This window comes from Euphorbia lathyris, chromosome 6 (assembly GCF_963576675.1).
Source record: "Euphorbia lathyris chromosome 6, ddEupLath1.1, whole genome shotgun sequence".
NCBI classification, from domain to species: domain Eukaryota; kingdom Viridiplantae; phylum Streptophyta; class Magnoliopsida; order Malpighiales; family Euphorbiaceae; genus Euphorbia; species Euphorbia lathyris.
Genome location: NC_088915.1, coordinates 15,038,305 through 15,057,722, shown reverse-complemented (window position 1 = coordinate 15,057,722; position 19,418 = coordinate 15,038,305). Strand labels below are relative to the sequence as shown.

Here is a 19,418-nt window from a genome sequence, read left to right as displayed (position 1 = left end):
CATAAAGCCAAACTGGTTTTCCGAGATCTTCACCGTCCTCCTTAGCCTTTGTTCGATCACTCGCTCCCACAGTTTCATAGTGTGACTCATTAATTTGATTCCTCGATAGTTGGCACAATCTTGGACATCGCCTTTGTTCTTATACAACGGGATTAGAATACTTTTCCTCCATTCGGATGACATCTTATTGTTTCTCCAAATTTTGTTGAAGAACGTCGTCAACCATTCGATTCCTCTCTCTCCCAAACATCTCCAAATCTCAATAGGGATGCCATCAGATCATACTGCTTTCTTCAATCTCATTTTATTTAATGCCATTTTGACTTCACCCTTTTGAATTCTCCGTATGCATTCATGATTTATCATATCGTGAGGGATACTTATATCTCCAACCTCTTGTCCGCGATCTCCATTAAATAAGTTATCAAAATAGGACCTCCATCGTTCCTTGATATCCTTATCCCCAACTAGGACTTTTTGGTCCACATCCTTCACACATTTAACTTTTCCGAGATCTCGTGTCTTCCTATCTCTCATCCGAGCAATTCTGTATATGTCTCTTTCCGCTTCCTTCGTGTCCAATCTTGTGTACAGATCCCGATTCACCTTTGCTCTAGCATCTCGTATGACATTCTTTACTTCCCTTTTAGCCTCTTTGTACTTTTCGTAGTTCTCATCACTCCTGCACTTCCCTAATATTTTATAGGATTCTCGCTTACTCTTTACTGCTTGTCGTACTTCTTCTGTCCACCAAGATGTGTCCTTACCCGGTGGCATGCTACCTTTAGATTCCCCTAGAACTTCCTTCGCTACTTCCCTTATACTATGTTCCATCTTATTCCATATCGAATCTATATCTAAATCCATATTACAAGTCCAAATATCTTTTTTGGCCATCTCATCCACAAATTTTTGTTGATTCTCCCGTTGCAGTTTCCACCACTTAATCTTAGTCTCCACTTGTGGTGTTCGTTTTCTCATACATCTCCTACTTCGAAAATCAAGCACCACTACTCTATGTTGGGTTGTCGTACTCTCACCAGGGATCACCTTACAATCAATATAACTCTTTCTCCAAGCACTCCTTACTAGGAAGAAGTCAATTTGGCTTGCATTACCGCCACTCCGATAAGTCACTATGTGGGATGTTCTTTTTATAAACCACGTGTTCATGATACTCAAGTCATAGGCTGATGCGAATTCCAAGATATCATTTTCTACTTCATTTTTATCTCCATAACCATACCCTCCATGAACACTCTCAAACCCATCTCGCCTATAACCTACGTATCCATTGAGATCACCACCTAGTACCATCTTTTCATCGCTAGGAACCTGTTGCACCACTTCCTCCAAGTCCTCTCAAAAAGCTTGTCTTATAGAGACATCTAATCCTATTTGTGGCGCATATGCACTTATGACATTCACAACCTCATCTCCTATCACAAGCTTAACACTCATAATTCTATCGCTCTTCCTAGACACCGCTACTACATCATCAATATACTCCCTATCAATAAGAATACCTACTCCATTTCTACCCTTATCCTTTCCTGAGTACCACAATTTATAACCCCAATGAGCTATCTCTCTAGCTTTGGCTCCAAACCACTTGGTTTCTTGTAGGCACATTATATTTATTCTCCTCCTCTTCATAACATCTACAATTTCAGCTAATTTTCCTGTCAAAGAGCCTATGTTCCATGTCCCAAAGCGTAACCTATTACCCCTACCCCTACCCTTACCGTGGACTAGCTTATTTACCCGCAACCCTTGCATATTTGACACCACCCCCGGGTCCTGGGGTGGCGCGCCGCTTCGGGGCGACAACCTAGCAACCCTTGCATATTTTTCACTACACCCGGGTCTAGGAAGTGCAGCGCGTCACTGAGTAGGGAACGCCCCCACAATATTCATAGTATGGTTCATGTCATAAGATGTGGCTAAGTTTTACGCTGGCCGCCACAAACCTACCGCAATCCTTTTGTCTATTTTTTTATATTTGTAACAAAAGATATCTTAGCTTTCAGGATAATTATAGTGCGATACAAAATGAACTATTACTCAGCTATTTTTTGTCTGTCTATTTATACTGAATATAACGGTTAAAAATCTAAAGAAAAAAAGAAAAAAAAACGGAATGATAAAAAAATTAACAATTACAAAGGATAAGGATGTTATAATGTTTTCTTTTTCAAACTAGAGGAACTAACAATGTGTTAGGTAAAAAAGAAAGAACTAATAAACTATTACCAAAAAAAATAATTCCTATTTGACTAGTACATAGAGAGTAAAAGAAATTTCAGAAGGCCGTTTCTATAGAAAATTGCTACATCCCTTCTCTCCAAATTTGTGATTCATCATCTTTCAAATTCGCGAATCAACGGGGCATTAAAAATTTCTACGTAAGCAAGCTGAATCCTTAACGACATGTGGCATTCAGATTCGACAGAAAAGTTAAATAAAGAGCAAAATTATAAGAAATCAAAGATTAAGAGTTTAATATAGAAAAATAATTGTTAAGAGACATGAACCTTAAAACAGACAAAGTCCTGAAATTTAATTATGTTTTTAGAAATGTAATGTAATATAATATAATATAATTGTATATAATATAAATAAATATAAACTCTAGACCATAATCTCTAGTTACTAATTTTAAAATATAAATACTAGACTTTAAATTAGATTATTTTCACTCTAAATTCTAATTTATAAACCTCATATCTCAATTTATAAATCATATCCTAAAAAATCAAACCTAAGATTCAATCTAATCTTTAATTTAGGAAATAAACAACCGTGGTCAATTATGGAACGAGATACTGTGTATAAGAAAAACCATAAAAAAAAATCGTAAGAAAATAGAAATGTGATATCGATGAAGTAAAAATATAAATGTCGGATTTTCAATTTTACATATCAAAAATCAAATATGATTCACTTGTTTAATATAATTTAAATTATTTGGAAATTTTTAAAACTAAATTTCTATATTTTTTGAATTCTCCACAAACGCTTAGGGGAAGAAACGACGTCACATTACTAAAATAATGAATTAGAGACCGAACTGTCAACTGACTGACTTAGCGACCAAGTTTCAGTTGCTAAGTAAAAAAATGTTAAAGAAAAACGGCGCTCTCCAGTTTCCCCTCTCTTTCGTTCCATTCTCTCTTCGTTTTTTCATGTACTCTTTTTCTTCTGTTTACTCTCTTTTTTCTTGTCATCCTCCATCTCCGGCCACCACCTCCCTCTCCGTTTCATCCCTCTTCTTTTCTTTTTTGCAATTGCGCGCATTGGAGACCAGAGAACTAGAACGGCGAGGATTAACATTTAGATTTCGGACGACAGACTGCTAGACATCTACATCATTTCACCTCGTTTCTGTTCCTAAGAGCAAGGTATTAGGTTTTATTACTATAATTATTTTGTGTTTTACATCTCGTTAGCATTTAGAGTTTAGGGTTTTCGGGGCTTGGTTAACATTTAGTTTTTCACTCACCAAGGTTCTTCCTTATTAGTTTCTGTATATTCCTTTTGGAAAAACCTAGCCAACATCTGAAAATTAATCGTTTGCTTCCAAGTTCTTCTAATTGAGTAGCTAGCTATATGAACAAGTTAAGAAATTTGATTTTGCAGTTTGCAGAGAGCTGAGATCGTAGAACCTCAATATTCAAGCTGTTTCAAGAATCAGTAATTTCTGTTGCAAGACGTTTCAATTCTCTAACCCTGGTATGTTTGTTAACCTCTCTTTATTATCCCCTTAATTTCTCATTAGATCTTTTTTTCTCTGTTATTACAAAATTTTCCGCTTGTTAAACACCATTAGTCGTATCATCCAAGAACTCTTTGTCAAATTAAGTTTTAATTGTTAATAATACCCAAATAAGCAAACAAGTCATAGAAAAATTTAGAGAAGGCAAGGTTAGGCTTCCATAAAATGAAATATATTCATGCATGACCCAGTCAGTCGGTTAACTGGTTGAAAGTGTGGTTTCTAATAGAATATCATGAATGATTCTGCAGATGACCTATAGTTCTAGCTGTTATTTAGCCATATCATTGTAATCATGTTTGGACCTATTAAATATGTCATCTGGAATACCAATTTGCAGTTGGTTCATGTCGGAAACTCATGATCTTACTGCATGATTCATATACTTGATGAGATATGCTATAAAGCACGCACACAATGCAACAATTCTTATTCTCTTCCTCTTGTTTTCTTGATTTTTCCCAGTTGCCTAGAATGCTAAAAGATAATGTTATGGACCTTCGTTTAGTTCTGCATTTGTACAAACCTTTTCTTTTCTTTCTGGATTCGAACCATTATAATTGTACAAATTGTCCCTGCCTGCATCCATTGATTCAGACAGGTCCAAAGGTCTATACATTTAGGGTTTTCAGGGCTTGGTTAACATTTAGTTTTTAACTCACCAAGTTTCTTCTTTATTAGTTTCTGGATATTCCTTTTGGAAAAACCTAAACAATATCTGCAAATTAATTTTTTGCTTCCAAGTTCTTCTAATTGAGTACCTAACTATATGAACAAGTTAAGAAATTTGATTTTGCAGTTTGCAGAGAGCTGGAGATTGTAGAACCTCAATATTCAATCATTCAGATATAGCTGTTTCAAGAATCAGTAATTTCTGTTGCAAGACATTTCAGTTCTCTAACGCTGGTATGTTTGTTAACATCTCTTTCTTATCCCCTTAATTTCTCATTAGATCTTTCTGTCTGTTATTACAAAATTTTCCACTTGTTAAACACCATTAGTGGTATCATCCAAGAACTCTTTGTCAAATTAAGTTTTAATTGTTAATAATACCCAAATAAGCAAACAAGTCATAGAAAAATTTAGAGAAGGCAAGGTTATTGCATAATCCAGTCAGTCTTAACCGGTTGAAAATGTGGTTTGTCATAGAATATCATGAATGATTCTGCAAATAACCTATAGTTCTAGCTGTTATTTAGCCATATCCATTGCAATTATGTTTGGTTTGGACTTATTAAATTGGAAGTGTGGGTTTGTCATAGAATATCATGAATAATTCTGCAAATGACCTATAGTTCTAGCTGTTATTTAGCCATATCCATTGTAATCATGTTTGGTTTGGACCTATTAAATTGAAAGTGTGGTTTGTCATAGAATATCATGAATGATTCTGCAAATGACCTATAGTTCTAGCTGTTATTTAGCCATATCCATTGTAATCATGTTTTGTTTGGACCTATTAAATTGAAAGTGTGGTTTGTCATAGAATATCATGAATAATTCTGCAAATGACCTATAGTTCTAGCTGTTATTTAGCCATATCCATTGTAATCATGTTTTGTTTGGACCTATTAAATTGGAAGTGTGGGTTTGTCACAGAATATCATGAATGATTCTGCAAATGACCTATAGTTCTAGCTGTTATTTAGCCATATCCATTGTAATCATGTTTGGTTTGGACCTATTAAATTGAAAGTGGTTTGTCACAGAATATCATGAATGATTCTGCAAATGACCTATAGTTCTAGCTGTTATTTAGCCATATCCATTGTAATCATGTTTTGTTTGGACCTATTAAATTGGAAGTGTGGGTTTGTCACAGAATATCATGAATGATTCTGCAAATGACCTATAGTTCTAGCTGTTATTTAGCCATATCCATTGTAATCATGTTTTGTTTGGACCTATTAAATTGGAAGTGTGGGTTTGTCACAGAATATCATGAATGATTCTACAAATGACCTATAGTTCTAGCTGTTATTTAGCCATATCCATTTGTAATCATGTTTGGTTTGGACCTATTAAATTGAAAGTGTGGTTTGTCATAGAATATCATGAATGATTCTGCAAATGACCTATAGTTCTAGCTGTCATTTAGCCATATCCATTGTAATCATGTTTTGTTTGGACCTATTAAATTGGAAGTGTGGGTTTGTCACAGAATATCATGAATGATTCTGCAAATGACCTATAGTTCTAGCTGTTATTTAGCCATATCCATTGTAATCATGTTTTGTTTGGACCTATTAAATTGGAAGTGTGGGTTTGTCACAGAATATCATGAATGATTCTGCAAATGACCTATAGTTCTAGCTGTTATTTAGCCATATCCATTGTAATCATGTTTTGTTTGGACCTATTAAATTGGAAGTGTGGGTTTGTCACAGAATATCATGAATGATTCTGCAAATGACCTATAGTTCTAGCTGTTATTTAGCCATATCCATTTGTAATCATGTTTGGTTTGGACCTATTAAATTGAAAGTGTGGTTTGTCATAGAATATCATGAATGATTCTGCAAATGACCTATAGTTCTAGCTGTTATTTAGCCACATCTATTGTAATCATGTTTGGACCTATTAAATATGCCATCTGGAATACCAATTAGCACTTGGTTCATGTCTGAAACTCGTGATCTTACTGCATGATTCATATGCTTGATGAGATATGCTATAAGGCAGGCACACAATAAAACAATTCTCATTCTTTTCCTCTTGTTTCCTTGATTTTTCCCAGTTGCCTAGAATGCTAAAAGATAATGTTATGGACCGTCGTTTAGTTCTTTATTTGTACAAACCTTTTCTTTACTTTTTGGATTCAAACTATTATAATTGTACAAATTGTCCCTGCCTGCACCCATTGATCCAGACAGGTCCAAAAGTCTATGAAACAAAATGAGCCACAACTAAAATGTAGCGGAAATATGACAGCAACTTGAGATAAATTGACGAGTGCATAGCAATAGCATAGATGATATATGTCTGATACTAAAAGGGGGAAAAGTAAAGTTGGAAGTTCATGCATTATCTTAAATTACACTCAGTTAATAAAAATTATTCAGCATATTGAACATATAGAGGCTTTATTAGGTTGAAACTCGTGTATTATCTTACTTCATTGTTAACAGCTATTGTTGGTACTTGGTACTGCTAGTATCACTCGTGTAATACAGATTGAGCCAACAGGAACAAGCTACCCTGTATATAAAGCCATATTCTAATATCCATCTGATGTTAATATTGATTTTCCATTGAAACTAAGACCAGTGTATTTCATTTGGAGATTCATAAAATTAACTTTTTATTCTCAGCACAGTAATTGTCATAATCTGATTTGCTGATTTTTTAGTTTTTCTCTCTTTTGGAAATGAGGTGTTGTTTGAGTTTTGGTCAGTTAACTATGAAGGGCATTTAAGTTTCTCCAACATCTTTGCTTCAGTTCTATACTCTGTCTCAGTCTCTGTTGAGTTGTAATTTTTTTTTTGTTATCAACAAAAGAGAAGTAAACATAGCTGTATAATATATACTTGTTTGCAATACTATGTGTTTACTTGGTTAGTTTTCCTTATTGGAATTTCTGCTGCAGAAGTTTATAAATCAATAGAACCTAAATGGTTTTTGACATTATATGACTGCAGGAATCAACATAAAACTTACTACAGTGATTTCATCTTTCATCTACTTCAATTGGTTATGATGCTTGAGAAAGAGATAACAGAAGAGGAGCCTAATATTGAATCCAGAAAATTCTTTGACAAGCTCCATTCCTTGAATGAGGAGCTTTATCCTGGGTGCGACAACCATTCTGTATTGTCGATGATGGCTCGACTTCTGAAAATCAAATCTGAGAACCATATGACAGAAAGCTGTCTTGACTCAACTTTAGAATTACTTCACGAAGTATTACCGTCGGGTAACAAAGTGCCAAAGAATTTCTACGAGATCAAGAAACTGATTCAGGGTCTTGGTTTGCCAGTTGAAAAGATTGATTGTTGTGTGCAGGGGTGTATGTTGTATTGGAGGGACGATGATGCTTTATTAAATTGCAAGGTCTGTGGTCATGCAAGGTACAAGACGAAACGAGGTTCAGCGAAACACAAACTGATTCCTTTTAGAAAGATGGTTTACTTTCCTTTAACTCCAAGGCTGAGAAGGTTGTATGCTTCCACAGCGACTGCTGAGCATATGAGATGGCATCATGAACATGCTTGCGATGAAGGAACTATGTGTCATCCGTGTGATTCAGAAGCTTGGAAGCACTTCAACAGTACTAATAAATCATTTGCAGCCGAGTCTCGTAATGTGAGGTTAGGACTTTGTGTCGATGGGTTTCAACCATTTGGTCAATCTAGTGAAGAATATTCGTCTTGGGCTATCATTGTTACTCCGTACAATTTACCTCCAGGGATGTGTATGAAAGATAAGCATATGTTCATAACAGTTCTAGTTCCAGGATTGAAACCAAAGCAGAATGTAGATGTGTTTTTGCAACCTCTCATATACGAGCTGGTGAATCTTTGGGAGCACGGAGTTGATACATATGATGTTTCCCTCAAACAGAACTTTAGACTGCGAGCTGCTTTGATGTGGACTATTAGTGATTTTCCAGCATACTCGATGTTGTCTGGATGGAATACAGTTGGAGAAAATGCATGTCCTTACTGTATGGAACATTCTAATGCTTTTTCATTGCCAAACAGTGAGAAAGTATCATGGTTTGATAACCATCGTAAGTTTTTGCCTTTGAATCATACCTACAGAAATAATAGGACTAAGTTCAGGCGCAATTGTGTTGAGAGAAGACCTCCTCCACCCATAAAGACCGGTCAACAGATATTATCTGAGATAGAAGACTTTGGGTTGTTGAGAGTTACTGAACCTGATTTTGAAAATGTGAATAAGCTGATTTGTGGCCCAAATTGTGGGTGGAAGAACAGAAGTACTTTTTGGGATCTTCCTTATTGGAAAACTAATCTTATCCGACACAACCTCGACGTGATGCACATTGAGAAAAATGTATTTGAAAATTTGTTCAATACTATAATGAACATCGAGGGTAAGACGAAAGATAACGCTAAAGCTCGGAAGGACGTTGCTTTGTTTTGCAAAAGACATGAACTTGCAATGGATCCTATCACTAATAAATACCCAAAGGCTTGCTACACTTTAACTCAGATTCAGAAGGAGGCAGTGTGTGATTGGGTTAAGCAATTGAAATTTCCAGATGGGTACGGTTCGAACTTGGGGAGACGTGTTGATGGTAAAAAATCTAGGCTATTCGGCATGAAGAGTCACGATTGCCATGTGTTTATGCAACGTTTTCTCTCCATTGCACTTCATGAGCTACTTCCAAAAAATGTTTGGGAAACTATTACAGAGTTAAGTTGTTTTTTCAAAAACTTAACAGCAAAGGTGATCGAAGTTAATGATATGACATTTTTAGAGGAAAGGATCCCAATAATTATTTGCAAACTTGAAATGATTTTTCCACCGGGATTCTTCGACTTAATGACACATCTTGCGATCCATTTTCCTTCTGAAGCTAAAGTTGCTGGTCCAGTTCAATACCGATGGATGTTTCCATTCGAAAGGTATTATAATTCACATGTTGTGTTTTCTTTTTAATATTCCGTACCTCATTGTTATTCTTGATTGCATTGAGGTATTATAATTCACATGTTGTGTTTTCTTTTTAATATTTCATATCTCATTGTCATTCTCGATTGTATTGTTATGTAGATATTTAGGCCACTTGAAAAAGAGTGTCGAACACAAAGCACGTGTTGAAGGTTCAATATGCAATACATACTTACTTGAAGAGTTATCCAACTTTTGTTCTTACTATTTTGAGCCGCAAGTCTATACGCATCATCGCAAAGTCCCTCGCAATGATGGAGGTAATGATGATGCTATTGATAAGTCGAATTTGTTGATATTCAATTACAATGGACGCTACATTGGACGGGCAAGAACAAGATGGTTAGAAGAAAAGGAGCGCTTTGCAATTCACTCTTACATCTTGTTGAATTGTCCAGAAGTTAGGCCATTTGTGGAGTAAGTTTTATACATTCCTAATTTTCATTCTAATTTTGTTGGTAAAAATTCATACATGTATGGACGTTTATATTAGGTTATATAAGGATCATTTGCAAAGACAGCCCGGTGCTACCGATTCAACCATCCAATCAGATGTGGACAAAAATTTCGCCAATTGGTTCTCAGATTTTGTAAGTGTCAGTGAAGTTATTGGGTTAATATTGTTATTTTTTTACATCAGTAATTTCCTGTTTATTGATATAAAATTTCCTTTGTTTCATTAGAGCAAGCATAATGCCATTGAGAATAGGTGTGTAGCAAATTTGGCTCAAAAACCGTCTAGAACTGTGATGTTGTTCGACGTGTATTTTGTGAACGGTTACAGATTTCACACAACAAGTCACAGCGGTGAACGATCAACTTCTAACAATTCTATTTCTGTCTATGGAGACGGATTTGAATATTTTGGAGTCATCGATGAAATCATTCAAGTTTCTTATCCCGGTGTACCGGTTCAAAAAACTGTGATGTTCAAATGCAATTGGTACGACCCTACACCAAATTTCGGCATTCGGGTTCATGATAGGTATGACATTGTTGAAGTCAATACGAAGCGAACTTCTAAAAAGTACGAGCCATTCATTTTATCGTTGCAAGCGACACAAGTACATTTCGTTTCTTATCCTTCCTTGAAGTCTGATAGGGTTGATTGGGCTGTTGCATGCCCTGTTAAAGATAGAGGGGCCCATGACATACCCGGGAATAAGGCCGCTGCTAACAACGAGGCATTTCAAGAAGAAGGGGCTCAATCATTTGAAGTTGAAGCTCTGATTGTAGATACTACTCCTCTAAATGATGTAGCTGATGATCCTGATTTTGTGTTGCCAGAAGAAGAAACTAATGAAGAAGAGGTTATGTTTTTTGAAACAGATGACGAGGCCGGGTTTAGCGATGATTCTGACAACGATATCTATCGTAGCGACAATGACAGTGGTTAGTTCGCAATTATTTTATTTCTTTAAAATGAAATGAACTTCTATGTCTGTTATTATTAGTACTGTATGTGTGTTTATGATTTCATTTGTAAGATAACACTTTTATGTATTGTTACTCTGTGAGTCCATTCAGTTTACAGAGGATGGTTTATATTCATCTTTAATGTATGTCATCTGCCTACTATGTGTACTGTAATTCATATGGTTTAATACATCAATGGTTCCTTGATTTTGGCCTAAAAAACCGATTGGCGCGCTTTGAATTTATAGAATGTCTTGTTAGCCTTCTTTGACTTGCTTAAAGTGAGATATTGGTTACTTGAATTTGTTTTTGAATTTGTTTAAAGTGATCTATTAGTCTTTTGAATTTGCTTGTAACGATCTATTAGCTCCCGAATTTGTTTATAGTGATATACATTTCAATTTGCTCAAATCCTTTCTTGCTCTGTCATGGACTTAGAAAGGTTAATCATGTCATTTTAAGTAAGCTCAGGGATAATGACGTGTTGTTTTCCCTCTTTCTCCTCTTGATTTTTCACATGTAATTCATATGGTTTAATACATCAATGGTCCCTTGATTTTGGCCTAAAAAACCGATCGGCTCTTTGATTTTACAGAATGTCTCGTTAGCCTAACTTGTTTAAAGTGACATATTAGTCACTTGAATTTGTTTAAAGTGACCTATTGCTCTTCTGAATTTGCTTATAATGATCTATTAACCCTCTGAATTTGTTTAAAGTGACATATATTTCAATTTGCTCAAATTCTTTCTTGCTCTGTCATGGACTTAGAAAGGTTAATCATGCCATTTTAACTAAGTTCAGGATAATAGCGTGGTGTGTTGTTTTTCCTCTTTCTCCTCTTGATTTTTCCATTAACATGTGGAACCATACCCATTCAGGCCATTGCTGTAAGGCTAAATACACCTTGTCCCTCCCTGAACTTGCTTATAAAGACTGATTAGTCTCTTAAATTTTAAGCGATTTGTTAGCTTTGTAAATTTGCTTACTATGATTTATTGGTCGATAAACTTGCTTTAAATGACATTTCAGTTCCCTAAAGTGGTTATAATGATTATTATCCTCTCGATTTGCTTTAAATGACATATCAGTTCCCTAAAGTGGTTATAATGACATATCGTGTTGGTGTTAAATGAGCCAATACTAGCTCAATCCAAAAAAAAAATTATGCCATAATCGTGTTAGTGCCGATTTTGTGTCATATTTTCGCTCACATGTATTTTTACTATCTACCTATATTATTGGTGTCATTTAAAAATATAAGATGATATAATAACAATTCTAAATAGTTTGTCATTTTTTGATTCGTGTAATGTGCTTACAATCACGTATAATTTTACTATCTCTATTAAGGATGACATGTAAAAACATGAATGCTCTACTTTCCATGTAAAAATTCTCTCTTCATTTTTATAGCTTAATTAGAATTATTTACATGAATACTAAACTTCTCTCCTATCATAAATAATATTTATGATAGTACAAAATGACATATAAAAAACAATAAATTAAAAAGGCTAAAATGTCATATAATAAAAAAAAAATAGAGAGAATACTTATTGCATGTAAAAAAAACGAGAGAATATGATAATAATTTTAAATATTCATATTATTTTTTATTTAATAGGTTAACTCTAACATGCTCTAAAAAATTACAAACAAAAAATAACACTATAATTACGTGTCTATTTCATGTTGTGTAATAGAATCTTGTGTAATTTTGTCAATCTAACTGTTTAATATTGAAATAACATTTCCAAACAATCAATTTTAGTTCTACATTACCGACAATTTTAAAAAAACTAGTTTGTTATCTAATTGTCACGTCAAATCTTCTAGACATTAATTATGTCCAAGTCTAAACATCAAATATGTATAAGATATTTAGTATGCTATCAACACAATTACAAAAAAAAAAACAAATCTGTCAATTATCAGTTAATCACAATGTTTTTTTTTTTTAAACTGTAAAAAATGTTTACTAGATTATAACAACCAAACTAGTCTTTTTAAATTTTCGATATCATAAGATTAAAATTAATCTTACTTAAAAACGTTAGAGCTAAATTTTTACTATTGCCAAATTTGCACTTCCCGGCTACATTATTGGATAAAATTTGAACCTTAACCCAAGATTTTTCCTTAGGAAAACACACAATCCGTGAAGGGGATATTGAGGTGTTTATTGCCAAAATTTTTGTGGACCAATTTCAGTAAAACTTATTTGCAGATTACTAAAAATAGGCAGAAAGAAACTTATTCCAATGAAAAAAATTAACCCCACAGTAAAAAAATATTACAAATGGGTATTATGAATAATTTCCAAGTGAAAAAGGAACTTTCTCTACCTTGTTATCAACTGAAAATGAAAGCCATGGATCTATTTTCTTTACAATAGCAGCAGCTCTTCTAAGAATTCATAAACTCCTCTCAATGAATTCCCAAATTCTTTCCTCCATATAAACTCGGTCGCTATGCCGCCGCGGCATGTGCCGTTCATCCGGGAAAATTAGCAGCTCGTACGGCTTTCCGGCAGCCCCTAGTGCATTGACGAGCCTTGCAGTGTGCCTGAAATGCACGTTTTCATCGATCATGCCATGAACCAACAATAACTTTCCTTTTAACTTGTGGACATGATGCATCACCGAGCTATGCTCGTAGCCGGTTGGATTCTGGGAAGGCAATCCCATGTACTTCTCGGTATAAAATGTGTCGTACCCGTCCCATGAGGTCACTGGTGCACCGGCAACAGCACAACGGAATACATCAGGAAACCTAGCCAATGTTATAGCTGACATGTACCCACCATAGCTCCATCCGTACAACCCGATATGGCCATGTTTTGCTAGCCCTTGTTTGATGAGCCATTCAGCTCCAGAGAGCTGATCATCAGCATCAATACTGCCGGACTTGTATTTGAGAGCGCCTTCAAACTTCAGCCCTCGCCGAGCACTCCCTCGGTTGTCCAACTGCAAAATAATGAAACAATTAAAGATCAAGCAATGTCATAATAGATGTTAACTACATATTTAATAAAAACAAATTCCTAACAAGTTTTAGGCTCCTTTACTTTCCTGAATTTTGGTTTTCGGTCCCTTAACTTCGATTTGGTGAAATTTGGCTCCTAAATTTTGGTTTTGGTTAGAATATTACTCTTAATAGATGATGTCATCACAATTGAACACCATGCGCCATGAAATTTAGAGTAAATTACACCCAAGGGCACTCAACTTTGGGAGCGTAAAGAAACAACGAAATCGAGTTACTATGACTAAGCAGACAAATTAGAAAATTATAATAAAAACCAGAACTTTACCTTCCATACTAGAATGCCTTTGCTCCGTAGATATTGAGCCCTCATGTCGACAGTATTTATCCATGAATCAGAAACACATTGTACAGAAGGGCCACCATACACACTGACCAAGGTTTTATACGGCGGGGGTCCAAATTTTGCTGCATTAGGCTTATATAAAGCACCATATAGTATAGTTCCATCATTTGCTTGTACCTGAACTATTTGCGGGGGATCAAGTTGAAGCTTTTTAATTCGTGGAATGGTGCCTGGCTGTTCATACAGAGGCATGATTATGCTTCCGTGATTCAAGGAGCAAAGCAAAACCCTAGGGGGAACATCAAGGGAATCATGAATATCAATGAAACTCTGCATGTGGTGATCAAGTATAACCGCATGTTTTCCCTTACCATGTGTTAATCTCACTGGTCCCAGCAAGGTTTGGCTGGAATCGGGGCATAGTTTTGTACAGTAAAGGTTCGATTCGAGAGGACCATCTAAAGTTGCAGTAAAATATATAAGGCCTGAGGCCTCATTAACACCAGCAATTTGCTCAACCATCCACTCACCTTCAGTTATAGGACCCAAACATGTTCCATTAGCATCATGTAGATATAAATGTCTAAATCCGGTTTTTTCACTCGCCCAAATAAACCCTCCAGAGTGCTTAGCGACACCTTTATCTAAAGGAGTGAAGCAGTCGTGCAAGTTAACCCATGTTTCTTGTTCTTCTACCATTATAACTTTTCTTTGACCGGTCTTGATATCAAACTTCACGATCTTTAATTTGGAGTGAGACCTGTTCAGAAGCTGAGCCACGAGTATATCTCCATGCATCCAGTTCACTCTAGCCAAGTATTCCTCCTCATTATCTGGTTCTTTTGTGCCTCCACATACAAGATCCAACCAGGTTATAGGACCACCGGTAACAGAAACTACCCCAAGGCGAACTTTGACATTTGAAGCTCCTGCAAATGGATAAGCATGGTCTTCTTGTGCCTCTAAACCAACAGAGTTTTTACCTTGGTGCATAATTCTGAAAAGAGGAATTTCAGACGAGTCAACTTCTGTGAATGCAATGAATTTGCTGTCAAGTGACCACCAATATCCGTTCTTCCTATCCATTTCCTCCTGCAATCAATGAAACTTAGGACATTGAAGAAAAAGTCTACCATATTCAGAAAAAGGATAGAACTTAACAATAACATCTGTTATTGCTAAAATTGGTATTTCTTCATTGAAATGTAATCTCAGTTAAAAGTTACGGGAGCACACAAATACAATTTTATCGAGGTAGTAGTAACCCATGTCCACTTTCTTGTATGAGAAGTTTGACATTCATTGGCCAAAATACTATTCAATCACTCACAGCCTATGCTGCAAGGACACTTCTCGTTTGTAGCATTTATGCGTTTTGTGTCCGTGTCCATATCCCTTTCGGTGTCCGTGTCAAGGCTATTTTATGAAGGCTATGTTATAGAAATAATGTTTCCCATTATCCATTTCTGTGTCAGTCTCCGTTTCAATTTCAGTGTCCGTGATAGCTTACAGGGAATCAATTTTTTTATCATTGTGTTGCTACCTAAAACGGAGTGGATGTAATCATACAAATAACACTTTTCTTGACATTTTCCAACCATAAAATCCTCCGTAGAGGCTTCTTAAGCAAAAATGATACTTTTGAGAGCCTCCGAGGAAAGGTATTTCCAGAGCACAAAGTGTAAAAATCAACATATACAAAAAGAAAAGAAATTAATGGATATAGTTCTCACCTGAGCTATATATTCAGCAAGGCCATGAGTCTGCATATGGAAAAGTAGAAATGTCAATTTCAAACCCAGTAAAGAAAAATAGCAGCTCAACAGAATGTCATGAACTTGTCAACAACAAGTGCAAAATTATATGAATACTGGAAATTAAAAGGCAACCTAGGTAGCTGGTAAACGGTTAAATGGTACAAATACTGCTTTACAAATCCATCTTATTATGATTTACCATTTCGTAACCATTATAAAGTAGAACTTTAAGACCTCCAAGAATCAAATTCCTATGGCAGTATGTCACATTTTTACATGTTTTCTTCAGTTATATAGCATATCATTTATCATATACGCCCTAGTAAATTTTTTTGGGTCAAGGCTGTAAAAATAACATATTCAATATCAGGAACGAAATTTTTCAAGACAAGATGAGAAACGTTATGCCCATAAAAACATAAATTCACTTAGCATTATCTTGTATAGCATACCAGTCACATTTATGATTGTATGGCATTTTGGATATGAAAAGAACCAAAATTGCAAAAAGTTATTAATAACATACTGATTGAACATCTAATAGGAAATTTGGAAAGAGAAACACTAGACAGTAGTTCGGTGGAAAATATAGCCATAAATAGAGCATCAGGACAATAAGGATGCACTTACCAAAACACAGCAAGTTGAAAATTGAAATGCAAGGTGACTAACTATAAGCCTCTAATTTATATGCTCATAACTGTATGTTATACCGGCAAGATATTACAGAAGAACCGTATGGTTAATAAAGACTAATAAAGATACAACATAAACATGTATCATTAATTTAGACTGTCAGGTGGCAATTTCGTGTTTCGTGTCAAAATCGTGTTATCTCATATATATGTTCCATATGATATGACATAAATCTTAGAAAAATTATTTTCGTGTCAATGGTGTCGTGTCAGTCGGGTTGTCTCTGTAAATCGTGTTAGGAATTGCCACACTACTTCAGATAAAAACTATTCTCAGAAGTCAAACATCAATATCAATAAAAAAATACCCATCCTTGTAAAGATAACAAACTCACTAAGACGTACCAGTATATTTCCGTTGGCACCAAATGTTAACTGTTTTATTTCATCAGAGAAGAAATTCAGAACATGCAGCTCACTATCCTCCACATATGCAAGCATGGTACCATCAGGGGATAGATGTGGATCAATAATTGGTGAAGATGGTGAGATTGGAAGTATGAGCTCTGGTTTTGATGAGTGCAGTTCCTGAAAATAAATCTGCAAATACAGAGATAACTCAAACATCAGCAGTGAAACAATTTCAATTTTGCAGACGGCAGGAGTAGCACAAGACAATGCAGACACAAACACAAGAAAAAAGTGCAATACGAATGCGAAAACAAGCCATCCAGTAACATATACAAAGAAAACCAAGATGCTCAACAAGAGAATGGTCATGATCACTGAACTCACATTGTCCTAACAACATAAAAATATACGATTAAGTGTTGTAGGAGTCAAACAGCAAAATGATCAAAAGAGTAACAAGTTTTATCGTGTGGATTTAAGAAAAGCTCATTCTCAAAAAGAACTAAAAGCGACATTTTATTCAAAATACAGTTAGATTATCAAATAGGAGGGCGAGCCTTGGTGCAACGGTAAACGTTGTTGTTGTGTGACCGAGAGGTCACGGGTTTGAGTCTTAGGAGCGGCCTCTTGCCAAAAAAAATTGGCAGGGGAAGGCTTGCCCCAGTACACCCTTGTGGTGGGACCCCTCCCCGGACCCTCGCTTAGCGGGGAGGCGTAGTGCACCGGGCCGCCCTTTACAGTCAGATTATCAAATATAATGTTCCACCAACTGCAATGTATGAAATGAATATCAAACTAAAATTTTCTCATACAACAAGTGAAAACATAGTTCATTCTTTTGGCTAGTCAAAACACATAGTCTATCTTTATTAGAGAACATGTGAAGGATTAACACAAATTACAAGATATGAGTGAACAAACCCCTGTTGGCAATGGCACCATAATTGTCTTCTTCTTTGAGCTTGTCTTGACCCATTCATACCGAGTCACTCCCAGTCCACGTTCCCTAGACCTCTCTCGTCTCAACTTCTCTTCCGGAGAAATATTACTCTCATCAAGTCCACCATCAGGAGGAGAAAAAATTAGTTCTTGCTTGTTAGTCTTGAGATCAAATGCGAAAACCTTTCTACTCAAATTTTGATCTGGACTAAACAAGTAAGTTACTAAAGTATCATCAGGGCTGAAACTAATTGAAGTAGGAGCACTATATCCTGGCAATGGAGTCTGTATAATCTCTTCAATAGGAAAAAGACTACAGTCATCAAAATGATGCGGAGTAGTATTGTCAGTCACAGGCATGTCGTTTTCGAATGATCTCAAACGTTTCAATTTCTTGTTCTCCTTATCCTCAACAAATTGCATTACAAAAACAATTCTTCCCAATTAGGTTGCAAGTCACCAACAGAAATCTTCAAACAGAAAAACCTAGAAAAAAAATCAGAATTTCAATTACACAGTCATTAACTGTAACTAAACCGAAAGAGGAATTAATTTCTTAATTTGACACTCTCCTCCTAGTTTTCTTAGAAATCAATCACAAAACATAAACCCATTTATAGAATTCAAGTTTTCTACTATTTATGGCTATTTACCACCAAATTCTCTTTTAAGAGAATATTCACCTGCTAAGAAACACTAAGAATCAGTTCAGTAACAAAATTCAGACACCATCTAAGAGAAATAATCAGCTGGATCAGATCGGACACTATCGAACTGCAAAATTCAAAAGTTCTTTGAAAGAGAAGTGGATTCTAGTTATTTAATTTACCTGGAAAGGGGAAATAATTGATCGGCCATGAAAGACAAGAAAGGAAAAAGATCAGAGCTAGTAGTAGCGATTTAGATTCTTGGGCAGATCCAATTGTTTGGTTGGGAATATGGAAATGGATTCTCTGTTTTTGCAGAGTTTTTTTCTTTGTTTGGTTGATTTGAAGTTTTTAGGTTGGTAATTTGAAAGGCGTTGAATTTACAATACAAGCAATCCTAAACCAAAACCAAGTGCTTCTCTATTATCACCAAAACAATGGATTGTAAAATTTAGGTTAATTACAAATTGATCGATGTCACGTGGTTTCACGGATTTACATATTTACATATGGATATTTGTGATATTTTTCGTTACAAACGCAATCCGGTCTGCAAAATTTTAATTTTTTATTGATTTTGCCAAATTTAACCGATAACCACCTCAAAATGAAAATTTTCAAGAGTTAAATGATATCCTTTTAGGTTTAAGGTTGAAAAATAAAAAATGTGGTTCCACATTAAATATGATATTAAACAACTTTCACTTTTGAAATTTTTTATTTTGGTGTCGTTATTGTCTAAATTTGGTAAAGTCAACAAAAAAAATAAAAATTTTGCAAACCACGTGGTTACATTTGTAACGAAAAATATCACAGATATCCATCTGCAAATCCGTAAAACTATATGATTTCTATTTGTAATTAACTAT

The 19,418-nt window shown here is 35.3% G+C and overlaps 2 protein-coding genes across 3 annotated transcripts; one reads left to right on the top strand and one right to left on the bottom strand.

Annotated features, from left to right (window-relative positions):
* Window positions 1-3,159: 3,159 nt before the first annotated feature.
* On the top strand, window positions 3,160-10,990 carry LOC136232689 (uncharacterized). The gene is made up of 7 exons (XM_066022031.1): window positions 3,160-3,401; window positions 3,640-3,732; window positions 4,575-4,681; window positions 7,414-9,366; window positions 9,515-9,829; window positions 9,906-10,002; window positions 10,096-10,990. The coding sequence occupies exons 4-7, from the start codon at window positions 7,469-7,471 to the stop codon at window positions 10,807-10,809; spliced, it is 3,024 nt and encodes a 1,007-aa protein (XP_065878103.1). The 5' UTR covers window positions 3,160-3,401; window positions 3,640-3,732; window positions 4,575-4,681; window positions 7,414-7,468; the 3' UTR covers window positions 10,810-10,990.
* A 2,077-nt stretch (window positions 10,991-13,067) lies between these two features.
* Window positions 13,068-18,950, bottom strand: LOC136232562 (uncharacterized). 2 transcript variants are annotated; one of them, XM_066021782.1, is made up of 6 exons: window positions 18,732-18,950; window positions 17,885-18,388; window positions 16,958-17,152; window positions 15,894-15,923; window positions 14,143-15,252; window positions 13,068-13,795 (listed from the first exon to the last, which is right to left on the bottom strand). In XM_066021782.1, exons 2-6 carry the CDS (start codon window positions 18,323-18,325, stop codon window positions 13,244-13,246), a joined length of 2,328 nt encoding a protein of 775 aa, XP_065877854.1. In that variant the 5' UTR covers window positions 18,326-18,388; window positions 18,732-18,950; the 3' UTR covers window positions 13,068-13,243. The 2 variants fall into 2 exon arrangements, with proteins under 2 accessions (XP_065877854.1, XP_065877855.1); XM_066021783.1 differs by lacking the exon at window positions 18,732-18,950 and having other exon boundaries at window positions 17,866-18,091.
* Between the last annotated feature and the right edge of the window lie 468 nt (window positions 18,951-19,418).

Bases quoted from the DNA above. Each gene is read 5' to 3' on its own strand.
- LOC136232689 (XM_066022031.1), top strand. From the start codon at position 7,469: ATGATGCTTGAGAAAGAGATAACAGAAGAGGAGCCTAATATTGAATCC. The intron at 9,367-9,514 runs GTATTATAATTC...ATTGTTATGTAG, and splicing joins TGGATGTTTCCATTCGAAAG to ATATTTAGGCCACTTGAAAA. The intron at 9,830-9,905 runs GTAAGTTTTATA...CGTTTATATTAG, and splicing joins GAAGTTAGGCCATTTGTGGA to GTTATATAAGGATCATTTGC.
- LOC136232562 (XM_066021782.1), bottom strand. From the start codon at position 18,325: ATGCAATTTGTTGAGGATAAGGAGAACAAGAAATTGAAACGTTTGAGA. The intron at 15,253-15,893 runs GTGAGAACTATA...CATTGATTGCAG, and splicing joins TTGCTGAATATATAGCTCAG to GAGGAAATGGATAGGAAGAA. The intron at 13,796-14,142 runs GTAAAGTTCTGG...ATTATTTTGCAG, and splicing joins AAGGCATTCTAGTATGGAAG to TTGGACAACCGAGGGAGTGC.